This window comes from Schistocerca serialis, chromosome 6 (genome assembly GCF_023864345.2).
Source record: "Schistocerca serialis cubense isolate TAMUIC-IGC-003099 chromosome 6, iqSchSeri2.2, whole genome shotgun sequence".
Taxonomy (NCBI): domain Eukaryota; kingdom Metazoa; phylum Arthropoda; class Insecta; order Orthoptera; family Acrididae; genus Schistocerca; species Schistocerca serialis.
In genome coordinates, this window is record NC_064643.1 from 451401623 (window position 1) to 451417343 (window position 15721).

Below are 15721 nucleotides of genomic sequence, written 5' to 3' on the forward strand. Positions count from 1 at the left end.
AATAATGCGTTCATTCTCTTCGTATCACAATTTGAAAATGTTTTGAAGTAGGAAGTGGAATTTATTGAAATGAACTTTTAACGTAATTATATGTTTTGGTGATCACCCTCTGTGAGTTTATTAAATTTCGGGCATGTAGCCGTGCAAATAAAATTGCTTCTGTTGATATTGCTGCCGCTTATCATCCGTCCAACCTCAGAGTGAGTCGCAAGACTGGTCACAAGCTTTTTTTATTTCTTTATTGTGATTTCATTCCCCTGCCTCATATGGGGCACGGGAGGGCTATCAGTGGCACAATACGCCGTTCGTCAGCCAAGTGACTTGACAGCTACTACAAGAAGAAAATTATACATAGAAAGGCGATAAAAATGGGGGATATAAAAACATAGTAATGGGAGATAATGGAGGTAAAAATATACTGACATGGAGACGTTCATGGGGGGACAATTTAAAAAGTCGACATAAAGTGAAAAAACACAATGGGCGATTCGTAGAGTACAAAAAAGACACTGAAGTCACATAGGTTAAAAGTTGGCCACAGTATTAAATACACTCCAGAACAAGACACTTTAAACCCACTTGGAGAGATGAAGCAGACAAGACGAAGAATAAAACTGCCAGGAGGGACCTGCCGAGGGAGAGGCCTGAGAGGATGGAAAAGGAGGGGAGGGCAAGGTGCAGCAGGGGAGGGGAAGGGATGAAAAGAGTCAGGGTGTGCACCAAGAGGCAGGAGACAGGTGGGAGAGGAGAGGAAGAGGAAAGACAAGGCAGGAGAGGGTGCAGAGACACTGAAGGGGACACAGGAGTGGGAGGGGGTGCAGGAGGGAAAGCCACTCAGGAGAAGGGAAAGGGGGAGAGGGAGCCCTGAGGAGGAGGCAGGAGGAAGGTGGGGTTAGAGTTGGTAAGAAGGGTAGACGTCAGGGCGAAGCTCATCATCCAGGAGGGGTAGATGGTGGAAGCTGCGTTGGGAAAGGAGGCAGAGGGTGGGACACAGCGGTAAAGGCACGGTAACGGGTTGAGGGTGGAGAAGAAGGGAGACACCAGGGGGTGAGGGGGATCGAGGCGGCAGACAGTATATAGGGTGCGGTTGTGTTCAAGGAAAAGGTGAAAGTGGAGGAAGGGGATGAGGTCGTAGAGGATGCGCATGGGGGACGGAAGGCAGATGCGGAAGGCGAGACAGAGTGCATGGCGTTCGACGATTTGGAGGTCTTTACAGAACCTGGGATGGGCGGAAGTCACAAGGTGTCAAGCGCGGCCTTATAGGCACCTCCGCGGCGGTACTGCGCATGCCTGTGGCGAAGCCGTACATACAGTCGATTCGCTTATCGATGTATTCTTCGGCGGCCGTGACACCATGACGACTTCTGTGCAGATTAATTACCACAAGAGCCGGATTCCATGTTTTGTCCAAATTAAAACCATTATCTCTGTTTATTAAATTGTTAGCTAATCTAATCTCTGTAGCTTCCTTGAAGACAGAATCCAAAAAGGAAACGTTGGATGTTAAAAGCTTCCCATCACTGTAGTTCATGGAATGCCCTGTATCAATACAATGTTCGGCCACAGCTGACTTGTCTGGCTGTGATAAGCGTGTGTATTTTCGATGTTCCACACATGTCTCATGAACGGTGAGTGTTGTTAGATCTGTATATGACTACTCACAACTTCCGCCTTACGAAGCAATAAGTCGCCCTTTGTTTGGTTTACAATATTTACTACAGTACTGGCCATTAAAATTGCTACACCAAGAAGAAATGCAGATGATAAACGGGTATTCATTGGATAAATATATTACACTAGAACTGACATGTGATTACATTTTCACGCAATTTAGTTGCATAGAGCCTGAGAAATCAGTACCCAGAACAACTACCTCTGGCCGTAATAACGGTCTTGATACGCCTGGGCATTGAGTCAAACAGAGCTTGGATGTTGTGTACAGCTACAGCTGGCCATGCAACTTGAACACGATACCACAGAGACTGGCGTATTGTGAAGAGCCACTTGCTCGGCCACCATTGACCAGACGTTTTCAATTGGTGAGAGATCTGGAGAATGTGCTGGCCAGGGCAGCAGTCGAACATTTCTGTATCCAGAAAGGCCCAAACAGGACCTGCAACATGTGGTCGTGCATTATCCTGCTGAAATGTAGGGTTTCGCAGGGATCGAATGAAGGGTAGAGCCACTGGTCGTAACACATCTGAAATGTAACGACCACTGTTCAAAGTGCTGTCAATGCGAACAAGAGGTGACCGAGACGTGTAACCAATGGCACCCCGTACCATCACGCCGGTTGATACGCCAGTATGGCGATGACGAACACACGCTTCCAATGTGCGTTCACCGCGATGTCGCCAAACACGGATGCGACCATCATGATGCTGTAAACAGAACCTGCATTCAGCCGAAGAAATGACGTTTTGCCATTCGTGCACCCAGGTTCGACGTTGAGTACACCATCGCAGGCGCTCTTTACTGTGATGGAGCGTCGAGGGTAACCGCAGCCATGGTCTCCGAGCTATAGTCCATGCTGCTGAAAACGTCGTCGAACTGTTCGTGCAGATGGTTGTTGTCTTGCAAACGTCCCCATCTGTTGACTCAAGGATCGAGACGTGTCTGCACGATCCGTTACAGCCATGCGGATAAGATGCCTGTTATCTCGACTACTAATGATACGAGGCCGTTGGGATCCAGCACGGCGTTCCGTATTACCCTCCTGAACCCACCGATTTCATATTCTGGATACAGTCATTGGATCTCGACCAACGCGAGCAGCAATGTAGCGATACGATAAACCGCAATCGCAATAGGCTACAATCCGACCTTTATCAAAGTCGGAAACGTAATGGTACGCACTTCGCCTCCTTGCTCGAGGCATCACAACAACGTTTCACCAGGCAACGCTGGTCAATTGCTGTTTGTGTGTGAGAAATCGGTTGGAAACTTTCCTCATGTCAGCGCGTTGTAGGTGTCGCCACCGGCGCCTACCTTGTGCGAATGCTCTAACCTTGTGTGAATGATCTGAAAAGCTAATCATTTGCATATCACAGCACCTTCTTCCTCTCGGTTAAATTTCGCGTCTGTAGCACTCATTTTCGTGGTGTAGCAATTTTAATGGCCGCTAGCGTATTTCTCTCGAAACATGCTATGTGCTAGGCTATATCTGTGCTGTGTCGGGCTAGGAAGCGGCAAGCACTCGTCGCTGGCGTCGACGGCCTCCGTGGTGTCGCGCATGCAGTCGCCGGGCAGCAAGGCGGTCTCTCGGCGCGGCCAGCAGCTGCAGCAGCAGCCGTCCCGGACCGGGGGCCGGCTGGGCGGGCTGATGACGCTCTCCGTGATGCGGCGGCGCGCAGACCGCGCGCGCAGGCAGCTCTCCAGCATCGCCTCCTCCGCCTCCCAGGACGCCGACGCCGCCGAGGAGCCGGACCCGGCCGCCCCCGTCACCACCACCGCCACAGCCGCCGGCCTGCGTCCGGACGAAGCGGTGTACGTGACGCCCACGATGGCTTCGCCGTCCAGCGTCACTGCCACGGTGACCAGCGTGTCCAACCGCACCACCACCACCCCCGCCGCGCTCTCCTCCACCGGCGCTGCCGCCCCCTCCGCCTCGGCCTCCCACAAGCAGCCGATGGCGCCCGTCGAGGAACCCACCGTCACCACCGCCGCAGCGACACAGGTACGCACTCTGCCCTTTCGACATCCCCAACTACGTCTACAATGCCTCATAAAAAACAGCGAAGCACCCAAAAAGGAATGAAGAAACGAAATGAACCTTTACGAGTTGAGAGAGTGCGTAATGTTTATTTTATTTTACACGTCTTGTTCCGTAGAACCAAATTGGGGGGCCTATCTGCAAGGTCATGAACGTGTCAGTACATGGAACTGCAACATAAAAGTAATAACAGATAAAATAAAATGCTTATGAACCCAAAAAAGACAAACCATAAGTTTATGTAAAAGCATTCAACAATATAACACAGGTATCAGCTTAATTTTTCAAGGGATTCCTCGACAGTGTAGAAAGAGTGACCCATGAGGAATCTCTACAATTTCGATTTTATTTCAGCGATTGAAAATCGAGTCCAGTTTGTAGGGGTTAACATAACAGTATGTCATTGCACCCTCCCTGATCTCGATGCCTGCACTTATTCGGGTTGTAAGGGTCTTGTAAATGTTGAACTATCCTCTTTGGAGGCATGCTGGCCCACAGCTGTTGTAACTGGTCTTTCATATGCTGGATACTGCCACTGGGATGGAGTTGACGTCCGAACTGGTCCGAATATGCTCTATTGGGGCCAGATCAGGGGATGTTGTTGGCCGTGGGAGAAGATATCAGAATCGTGCAGACAGTTCATATAGTCACTTACCATATCTAGAGGATCATTGTCCTGATCTAAAATGGCACAAAGGTATTGTTCGCATGATAGGTACCGTGTAAAGACAAACGATGTCCGTGACGTACCATGTGTCGTGAGAGTCCCCTCAGTCACTACCAGCTGTGACATGGCTCCACACAACCTGACGCCAGGAGCAACACCGCTGCGTGTCCAACACTGGAAGAATGGGGCCTCGTCCCAGGTCGCTACCATCCTCATCGAAGATGGTCATCTGGCATGGAGCAGAACCGCGATTAATCACTGAACACAACGAGACGGCATTCATCAGCAGTCAAAGCTGCCCGTTTACGGCACTACTCGAAGTGTAGTCGATTGTGTTGTGGTGTTAATAGCAGACTAAGCGCTGCTCGGTGATTCTCCAGTCCGGCTGCTGCTAGTCTCCGATCAATGGTGCAGCCTCACATAGAATGTTGCAGGGAGTTCATCACTTGTTCTCCGAAGGCAGGCGCTTCTGAGAAGGGGTTACGGTGTGCTTAGTGCACAATACAACGATTCTCCCATTTGGTGGTCAGACGTGGTCGACCTCACCCTTGACGACGAATGTGCCTGCCCTTACGTTCCTCATGCAGTCAAACATCGATCGACTGTCGCATCCCAATTCCCCACGAATCCAGATATTGTAAAATTCGATCAGCCGCCCAAACAGAGACTCACAATGATGTCCCCTTCTGACTCTGTCAGGTGCTGATAACGCTGTCTCACAAGAGTACGCGGCATCTCCATGGCCTTCACAGTGATAACTCAGTTTCTGACGCTATTCACGACCCTTATATACCGTACCAAGCCTGTTAAAAACACTAAACAGGAAAACAATAATACACTCTCGTGGCCAGTCACAGAGGATCGCAATGTAATCATTTACATACCGGCCAATGCTGTGTGTTTGTACAAAGTTAATCTGACAACCGGCCGTGTCTTCTGGGTGTTTCACTTTTTTTGTCAGGCAGTGTTTATTCATATTCGAAAGACTGAAAGAGCTCAATATTTCGTTTTTTAACTATGAACAATTTAGGTTATGCTTCGTCGTGACCATTAGTGGTGCAACTATAAGTTAACTGTTACAAGTCACGATTATTTTATTTCCACAATTATGTGAATTAGTAAGACAGGTATGTGTTGTCCATAGACGTATATTTTTGTACTTATTAGGTTCTAGACGCCATCTTTTCTCACTTCAGTATGTGATGTTGTACATGAAGTAATTAAGGTAGGAAAAGCAGCCTGCGGCCACTGGAGGTAGTCTGACATTTGTATTAGTGTTCATCTTTGCAGTCAAAAACATGTGCACAAATCTTTGAACACTATCTAAAACTTTCTTTTGTTTTTGTCTTCTGCTAGTAGGCAGTACTTCAAAGTCGTACCTAAAAAATACGTGTCGCGTATTAATTCACATAGCTTGATTGGTTAATTTGGGGGATGGAAACGAGCGTTTGGTGTCATTGGTCGGGCGGCCCCTTGCGGGGCAGGTCCGGCCGCCTTGGTGCAAGTCTTATTACATTCGACGCCACATTGGGCGACCCGCGCGCCGAATGGGGATGAAATGATGATGAAGACAACACAACACCTAGTTCCTGAGCGCAGAAAAACTCCGACCCAGCCGGGAATCGAAACCGGGCCCGTAGGACGGCGATCCGTGACGCTGACTACACAGCTATCGGGGCGGACAATTTGGGGGATGGGACCAAAGAGCGAGGTCATCTGTCCCATCGGGTGAGAGAAGGATGGGGAGGGAAATCTGCCGTGCCTTTTCAAAGGAACCATCTTGGCATTTGCCTGAAGCAGTTTAGGGAATTCATGGAAAACCTAAATCAGGATTGCCGGACGAGGGTTTGAACCGTTGTCCTCCCGAATTCTAGTCCAGTGTTGGTTAATTCGCATAAATCCATATGATGATGAAGGTTTAAACCTTTGAAAATACGAAAGTTTGTGACTATTAATAGCTCACTTACAGCTTACAGTGAGCTCTGTTTGAATAAGTAACGGAGCAGGACGATTTTGAACTTCTGGCACTTTAAACATAACCGATGGTAGATTAGGGAAAATGGTCTCAGACTGTAATTAAATGCTCTTCATTTTGTTATATTATTTAATTGTAGTTTGAGGCAATTTTATGCATGTAGACTGAAGCGACGAGTGAAAATTTGTACGAAGGCTGGGAATCGAATCCGGCTTTAGTACAAATGTTCATTCGCCGCTTCAGTCTACATGCATAAATCATATCTCTGTGAGACCAGTAATGTCTCTGGACCTGACACATTTCATTTGCTGAGCCTATGTCTTTTTTCGCAAATTAATTTTGAGACTGCATTGCCCACAGCCCATCAACAACGGAAAGTTTAAGTATAGAATCCATGACATTTTGTAGACCGCCTCAAGTCCGCTTAAATTATATATTAATAATATGCACATTAAACAGGTCATCCAATTTACTTTACCTTGGTTACACTCTCCCAAATTTTGAAAAGCTCAACATTTGGATGAATATAAAGGAATGTTTAGTACGATAAGTGAAAAACTATGAAAAAGTGAGGAAATAAACAGTCCTGACGTTCTAGAAGACAACACCGGTACCGGCGAGTGGGGTTGATGTGTGGGGCCGCTCTAGCAACGACGAAAGTAGAGTTCAAGTCTCTGAAATGCGAATTCTTCTATTAGTTTTGGGAGTGTCATAAAAGGACGAGACGAGAATTGAAAACATGTGGCAGACGTGCAAGATTTACAGCGTAAATCACGATATCTTACAGTATTATCAAAATTGGATGTCTCATATGCAAATGACGCTGAAGAACATTTGCCATAATCGGTCTACAACAAGAAGCCTAGAGGGTTCCACAGAGCGGGAAGACGAAAGAAAAGGTGGAAAGACCATTTGTGAACTTAGCATCAAATTGAAGGACCTAATGCATGATATGATTATGGTAATGGTGAAGATGATGATGGTGAAGAAGATGATGATGAAGATGATGATGTGTAGAATGTAATGTTGTCATCAGGATAATTCGGAAATGAATGAAACGTGGCAGATTAACAGGACAAAGCTATTGTTGAACTTACGGGCGGTAACTGCGACCTACGACAAATCCTCTCCATACAAAGTATGAATTTGAAACATGGACACTGATTCTTAAAGACTCATACAAGACGCTTGCTACTTCAGTTGATGCAATTAAAATATCGGACAAAAGCGACAATACTCTGGTTGACACAATAGGTCGTTTGTAGACACTAATTTATTCCAGTGGCAGTGTCTGACTCAATCTGATCATCAAACTAAAACCTTTCCTAATCTTAGGTAATGCTTCAAGAACAATATAATTCAGCAATGTTGAATACAGCAGAAAAAAACGCTCATTATTTTACAATTCGCTAGACGTGCTGTAATACGTATTATGCACCTAACACAGCAATAAAATACATAACACAATCATGCAATAGCTGCACTCCGTAACCTTATGTGTGTTAATTAAAACAATTACTTGCGCCTATTTAACTTTAAACGCCATGGCGTCCTTGTAATAAACTCAGTGGTTCATATTAATAATTTCTTAAAAACACAATCCGAGTACATGCAATGGAAAAGTAGGTTTCAGAGTAGATTGTAAAATTTATTACAAACTAGCTGTGGAATCCATCATTGCCGGCCGTGGTGGCCGAGCGGTTCTAGGCGCTTCAGTCTGGAACCGCGAGACCGCTACGGTCGCAGGTTCGAATCCTGCCTCGGGAATGGATGTGTGTGATGTCCTTAGGTTAGTTTGGTTTAAGTAGTTCTAAGTTCTAGGGGACTGATGACCTTAGAAGTTGAGTCCCATAGTACTCAGAGCCATTTGAACCATTTTGAACCAAAGACTGTTTAATGCAACCCTCAACGCTGGTCTATCCTGGGCAAACATCTTCATCTCTGTATTAACTTCTTCAACTTACATCCATTTTAACTTGCTTTCTATAGTCACGCATTCGTCTACTTTTAAACTCCCCCCACCCCCCACCCCCATCCCCTGCTTTCTTCTTTTAGTCGTATCATATAATATTCAGCATTCTTCTGTAGTACCACGTTTCAAAGCTTCATTCCTCTTCCTGTCTGAACTCTTCATTATTCACGTTTCACTTCCACATACGCTACAATCCAGATTAATACTTTTAGAAAAGACTAAGGGATTCACATTTGAGATGAATACATACAGAATCTTGACTGAGTCGCGCTTCGAATATGAGGTGAGTGTTTTCCTGTTTGCTTCAGCTCAGTCTCATCACTGTAGTTCTATACAAGAAGCTGCAGTTGTTTTCTTTCATAAACTACTTTCCCTCATATGCCAACGAAGTTCTCTTTGACGATATCCTAGTATAAAATATATTCGGTCTTCTTTCCGAGACTGATTCGAGGAAGACCTCAGATACTCGCCGACGCTAACTTTGTTATCATCAAGGGTAATTGGATCCCACGCCTTCTACTCTGGCTTATAGCCACTAAGTTAACCGAGACACCGGCTACACCCATAGTGCTGCTTGGCAGCGGGTGCTTGATATTACTACAGAGAGGCACGTTGTGATTACAATGCACACTAGAGAAGAAAAAAGGAGGGAGAAGAGAGAGAGAGAGAGAGAGAGAGAACACGCGGGCACCGACCTCACGAGAATTAGGTTCCTTGTCGATAGATACGATGGAACTCTTCGCCTCTTCTATTTTTACTGGAATTTGACCGGGAAAGTAGACTGAAAACACTTTACACTCGTTAATTTCATCTTATAGACGACGCCAATAGCTCCTATGGACTGTAATAAGTTAAAGCTATATTAAAAAACTAATAATAAAACAATTTTAAAGTCAGATTTCAAAACATCAAATAGACATTGCCGACGTTATTGCATGTGGGAAAAAAAAACGAAAGTGGAAAGATGATTTTCCTTAAGATGTGTGACAAGATGATAATCAGAAGCTGACCACTCAGCAAAAAACATTCAACTCTGTCAGACGATTGTGGAAGATCTCTGCTGCAAACTGAGACAAATTTCGTGCCGTGGAAGATAGTGAGAGTCGAGAAGAACACATTACGGTTCAGTAACTATACTACAAATTTACTACCGAAACAGAGAAAGCTGCACAGCAAATCAAAAAGGAACACCATTGCTGCTGACAAACAAAAGCTGAAAGAAGAAAACATTGAGCTGACAAACAAACGCTGAATGAAGAAAAACAAGTGTAAGGACCTCTACGTGAGAAGTGTTCAATTAATTAGAAATGAAGTTATTACCTGCCTGGATGCCAAAAAACGCTGAAAATTTTTGAATCCACATAAAATCAGTCGATGGTACAAAATCATCTGTCTAGATACTGAATCATTATGACGCCACCTTCACAGAAGAGGATTGAATGAAGGCAGAAATACTTAATTTTTTTATACAGGCTGAAGCAGCTAAGACACACCACCGCATATACATAGAAAATGAATGAATATATCGAGAAGCGGTTTTCGCCAACTTATATCTGACAATATCGCAAATTTCCTGACGTTCATAAGATACTTTTATCGTTTACAGTCACAGAATTACGACGCCGACGACTTTCTTTTTTTCTAAAGAAACTATGCAGTCTTTTCTGTGGCATTTGAAACATGCTTCTAAGGGAACTTTAACGACATAACGTGTACGGGACTTGAATATACACTGAGGTGACAAAAGTCATAAAATACCTCCTCGTACCGTGTCGGACCTCCTTTTGGCCGGCGTATTGCAACAACTTGCAGTGACACAGACTCAACAAGTTGTTGGAATTCCTCTGTAGAAATATTGAGCCAAGCCGTCTCTATAGCCGTCCATAACTGCGAAAATGTTGGCGGTGTAGGTGCACGAGCCGACCTCCTGATTGTGTTCCATAAATGTTCGACGATGTCAGGCGATCTGGGTGGCCATACCATTCGCGAACAATTGTGACCCGGTGATATGGCGCATTGTTATCCATAAAAATTAGGTCGTTGTTTTGAACATGAAGCCCAAGAATGGCTGCACAGTGCCTTGTTGACAATTTCGGACCATGGCTTCGTGGGATCTGCGCCACACTCGAACCCTGCCATCAGCTCTTTCCAACTGTAATCGGGACTCATCTGACCAGGCCACGGTTTTCCAGTCGTCTAGGATCCAACCGATATGGTTCACGGGCCCAGGAAAGGCGCTGCAGGCGATATCGCGCTGTCAGCAAAGGCACTCGCGTGAGTCGTCTGTTGACATAGCCGAGGATATATTAATCGTACGTCCCATGTTAATTTCTACAGTTATTTAATGCGGTATTGTTTGTCTGTTAGCAGTGACAACTCTATGCAAACGAAGCTGCTCTCAGTCGTTAAGTGAAGGCCGCCGGCCACTGCATTGTTCGTGGTGAGAGGTAATTGCTGAAATTTGCTATCGTCGGTACACTCTCGACACTTTATATATCTCTGAATACTGTATTCCCCAACGATTACCGAAACGGAATGCCCAATGCGTCTGGCTCCAACTGCCATTTCGCGTTCAAATTCTGTTAATTCCCGTCGTGCCACCATGATCACGTCAGAAAACTCACCACATGAATCACCTGAGTATGAATTACAGTTCTCCCAATGGACTACTGTTTTCTACCTTGTGTACACGATACTACCGATGGTGGTAGTACTGGTAGTACTACCACCATCGGTATATGTGTGTATTAGTATTCCGTGACTTTTGTCACTTCAGCGACTAGCATGAAGATAACAGCAGTGGAAAACCTCTGTCCTGCCGCCAGGAAAAGAGGTTCCACAAACGTACGTGTGTGTGTGTGTGTGTGTGTGTGTGTGTGTGTGTGTGTGCGTGTGAATTCCTAAGGGACCAAACTGCTGAGACCATGGGTCCCTACACTTATACCCTACTTAAACTAACTTAATCTAACTTATACTAAGTACAACACACACGTCCATGCCCGAGGGAGGACTCGAACCTCCGGCGTTAGGGCCCGCGCGATCCGTGACATGGCGCCTTAAACCGTGCGGCTCCTCAAACCTCTGCTCTATTTCACCAAATGTAAGAAAACCACGTAACTAAGGTACGGTTCGTGTGTTTATTATCACGGCCATCATACCAAGTGCTCGAAATGTTGTCCTTGAGCACTGCTACGCGCTATGAAGTGATTTTGAAAAAACAATACTGCACGTTGAATTTCTTCTGGAATTGTCTGCTCCACAAGCCCGTGTTCGGGAGTCGTTAGCGTTTCCTAACAGAGCTCTTATTTTAATTTTTGCTACAAATAAAAGATTAGAAGCGTTAAGTTTGGTGAGTATGCAAAACTTTTTTCATTTCCTGAACGACCGTTCGAATGCTCTCGGAATGTTGTCTTAAGAGGGTCTGTCGTTCCATGTGCAGAATGGGAGGGACATCCGTCATGTTAGCACCACACTGATTGCCTTATGGCCAGTAGGAGTCTTCCAATAACTGCGTCAGCAGCATAAAAATGGCTCTGAACACTATGGCACTCAACTGCTGTGGTCATCAGTATCCTAGAACTTAGAACTACTTAAACCTAACTAACCTAAGGACATCACACACATCCATGCCCGAGGCAGGATTCGAACCTGCGACCGTAGCAGTCTCGCGGTTCCAGACAGTAGCGTCTAGAACCGCACGGCCACTCCGGCCGGCTCAGCAACATATCTTAGGAATTCGAGGGACTTGAGTGTATTTAGATTCCCTTCAATAAAACAGACCCAGTGATATGAATCTTGAAAAACACGCACCAAACGTTGACATTCGAAGTCCACTGTTTTTATCCACTTCTTTCGGAGCGTGGATTTTCAGCTGACGATTAGTGCATATTGCAAAGAGTTACTTGTTCATGGTTTGTAAACGATGCCTCTCCCTTAAACAAATGTTTGCATAAGTGTGTCGCATCACTTCACACTTTTCGTCAATAATATTCCGAGAAATGTAAGCCTCTCCCTTAAACAAATGTTTGCATAAGTGTGTCGCATCACTTCACACTTTTCGTCAATAATATTCCGAGAAATGTAAACAATTTTTGAAAGTCATTGCCATGAAGTTTAGATACAGTGAAATGTGAAAAGGATGAAACACGATGGAATATAATGTGGCCGGGCGGTTCTAGGCGCTTCAGTCCGGAACCGCGCTGCTGCTACGGTCGCAGGTTCGAATCCTGCCTCGGGCGTGGATGTGTGTGAGGTCCTTAGGTTAGTTAGGTTTAAGTAGTTCTAAGTTCTAGGGGACTGATGACCTCAGATGTTAAGTCCCATAGTGCTTAGAGACATTTGAACCATTTTTTTGTAGTGTTGGCAGAAGACTCGTTTGGTTGCCCTGGCTCAGAGCACTATGGGACTTAACATCTGAGGTCATCAGTCCTCTAGAACTTAGAACTACTTAAACCTAACTAACCTAGGGCCTCACACAACACCCGGTCATCACGACTCTTTTGGTTAATCCATCTCGTACTTTCGAGATGCGTCTTACTGACATTTGCATTTTGTGTTACTGCTGCTAAAATATTAGTTTAGTTTCTTTCATCAGTTGCTCTTCTTTTCCCTTGTCATATTTATTCCTCACACGAGTGCCAAAGTTTTTATGATGCCCCGCAGGAGGAGACAGGTGGAAGACTGAGTTTTCTTGATGTACTAGTTTTCAAGAAAGAAGATTGTGGCTTGGGCCACATGATTTACCGAAATTCATTCACACAGCCCTCTGCCTACACCGGGATTCGAACCACCACCCATAATAAGAGCGAGGCATCATAAAAACGTTGGCGGGTAGACAAAGAAAAATCTGCGAACTGGAATTGCTTGGCGCAGAATTAAAACATCTCACCAATGCATTGCTGAAGAATGGTTATTCCTTTGCTGAGGTGAAAAAGGCATTAAGACCAACGCGGAGAAATCATAGCGATGCTCAAGCGCCGGTGAAATCGAAAGTTTTCTTGCCTTTCATTAAGGACGTTACTGACCGCATAGGAAAAATCTTGAAAAAGCGGAACATTGCGGTGATATACAAACCCACCCGGAAGATACAAGATCACCTACAATCGGCCAAGCGCTGAAAACAAGCAGGAATTTATAGGATTCCGTGCAGTTGTGGGGAGGTGTACATGGGTACTACAAAAAAAATGGTCGGAAAAACGACTAGAAGAGCACAAGGGCAACTGCAGAAGAGGGGAGACTGACAGATCAGCTGTCGCGGAATATGCTTTGCACTCAAGAGGCACCAGATTTATTTTGATAGGACTCATTTACTGTCTACCACAAGCTGATACCATGAAAAGCTATACAGAGAGGACATAGAGATTGTAAAACACCCCAGGAATTTCAGTAAGAAGGAGGAGGACGTGAAATTGAATGACATCGGGAATCCGGTGTTGAACAAGATGTGTAACGTCTTCCACCAAGGGGGTGATAATAACAGTGGACGACGGCAGTAGAAAATGGCCAATTCCGCTCGCTCTTTCAAAACACACGATGTCACATAACAGGGCGGAAGCACGTGGTAGCGGAATTTTGCTGTAGACAGTAGCGAGCCAGGGTGTGAATCGGACATTCAAAAAAAAGCTACGATCCCCCTTTAAAATGTCCTCCGCAGCTAGGGACGAAACGTTGGGTCTTAACGTGAAATCCATTCGACCACGACATGATAGCCCGGAACATTTTATTAATGATAACGTGGCTTGCAAAATGTAAATTTATATATGGATGCAAATATAAAGTCCAGTTACAGAGCTGATCCAAAATGTTGACATTTTATCTATCTGACAATGTCTCTCCAATTTACATAAATAATAACGCATTACATGAAACAGAGAGTAAAAGTTTCCTACTGCGACGATGGAAATGCTGACGATACCAGTCAACTCATGTAGGCTTATGCTGGTTACGTGGCTAAAGCAAGCAACAGTAAACAGAATAGAGGAATCGGACTTTTATGGTTATCATCTTGATACTTACGTCCGTATTGATCAAAGGCGAGACTGAAATGGTTATCAGAGATTGACTAAAATAAATGCTTTCTTTACCTTCTAAAAATGTCTGTGACCGCGACGACGTCATAAAAGTGGTTGGAACTGAAGGTACCCCAATTTATTACGAGAGTAGAACGAAAGCGGTGCGTGTCGAAGACGTTGACGTGCCTTATCACGAGGAAGGTATTTCTCGAGCGACTGAAATCTCCAAGAACTCTGGAGATGAGGATAAGGGCAACTCGCGTGGCCACGGCAGTTAGCACGAAACCCCCTACAGCCTTCCGCTTTCACCTGGAGCTCCGTTACTCCTCAGCGGTCTTGCTGTCCCAGAAGGGGAGGTAACGACATTGGGATCACAGATTTCCGTCAAACTTTATATACCTTTAGTAGGCCATTAAAACAACACAATGCGTAAGTAGTAATGTGCACTACTCTGGCAGTTCGAGAAAATCCCAAGAGAATTTTACGCGTCTATTACGTAACTGATCTACACTACGTGATCAAAAGTATCCGGACACCTCCAAAAATATACGTTTTTCGTATTAGGTCCAGCGTGGCGATACCAACGCCAGGTACTCCACATATCAGCGACCTCAGTAGTCATTAGACATCGTGAGTGAGCGGACTGGGGTGCTCCGCGGAACTCACGGACATCCAACGTGGTCAGGTGATTGGGAGTTACTTGTGTCAGACGTCTGTACGCGAGATTTCAGCACTCCTAAACATCCCCAGGTCCACTGTTTCCGATGTGACAGTGAAGTGGAAACGTGAAGGGACACGTACAGCATAAAAGTGTACAGTCCGACCTCGTCCGTTGGCTGACAGAGACCGCCGACAGTTGAAGAGGATCGTAATGTATAATGGGCAGACATCTGTTCAGCCATCACACAGATATTCCAAACTGCAACACGATCCACTCCAACTACTATGACAGCTAGGCGGGAGGTGAGAAAACTTTGCTTTCATGGTCGAGCGGTTGCTCAGACGTCACACATCACGGCGGTAAGCGCCAAAGGGCGCCTCGCTTGGTGTAAAGAGCGTAAACATTGGACGATTGAACAGTGGAAAAACGTTGTGTGGAGTGACAAATCACAGTACACAAAGTGGCGATCCGATGGCAGGGTGTGGGTATTTGCGAATGCCCGGTGATCATCATCTGCCAACGTTTGTAGTGCCAACAGTAAAATTCGGAGGCGATGGTGTTATGGTGCGGTCTTGTTTTTCATGGCGGGGACTTGCACCTCTTGTTGTTTTGTGTGGCACTATCACAGCACAGGCCTATATTGATGTTTTAAGCACCTTCTTGCTTCCCACTGCTGAAGAGCAATTCGGGGACGGCGATTGCATCTTTCAACGTGATCGAGCA

At 45.5% G+C, this 15721-nt stretch overlaps 1 protein-coding gene across 1 annotated transcript in view; it reads left to right on the forward strand.

Moving 5' to 3' along the window:
* Positions 1–15721, forward strand: part of LOC126484194 (uncharacterized) — a 549250-nt gene that overhangs the window by 6587 nt on the left and 526942 nt on the right. The window contains exon 2 of the mRNA XM_050107608.1: positions 3183–3676. Coding sequence (XP_049963565.1) covers positions 3183–3676 — 494 coding nt within the window. The remainder of the gene's footprint in view (positions 1–3182; positions 3677–15721) is intronic.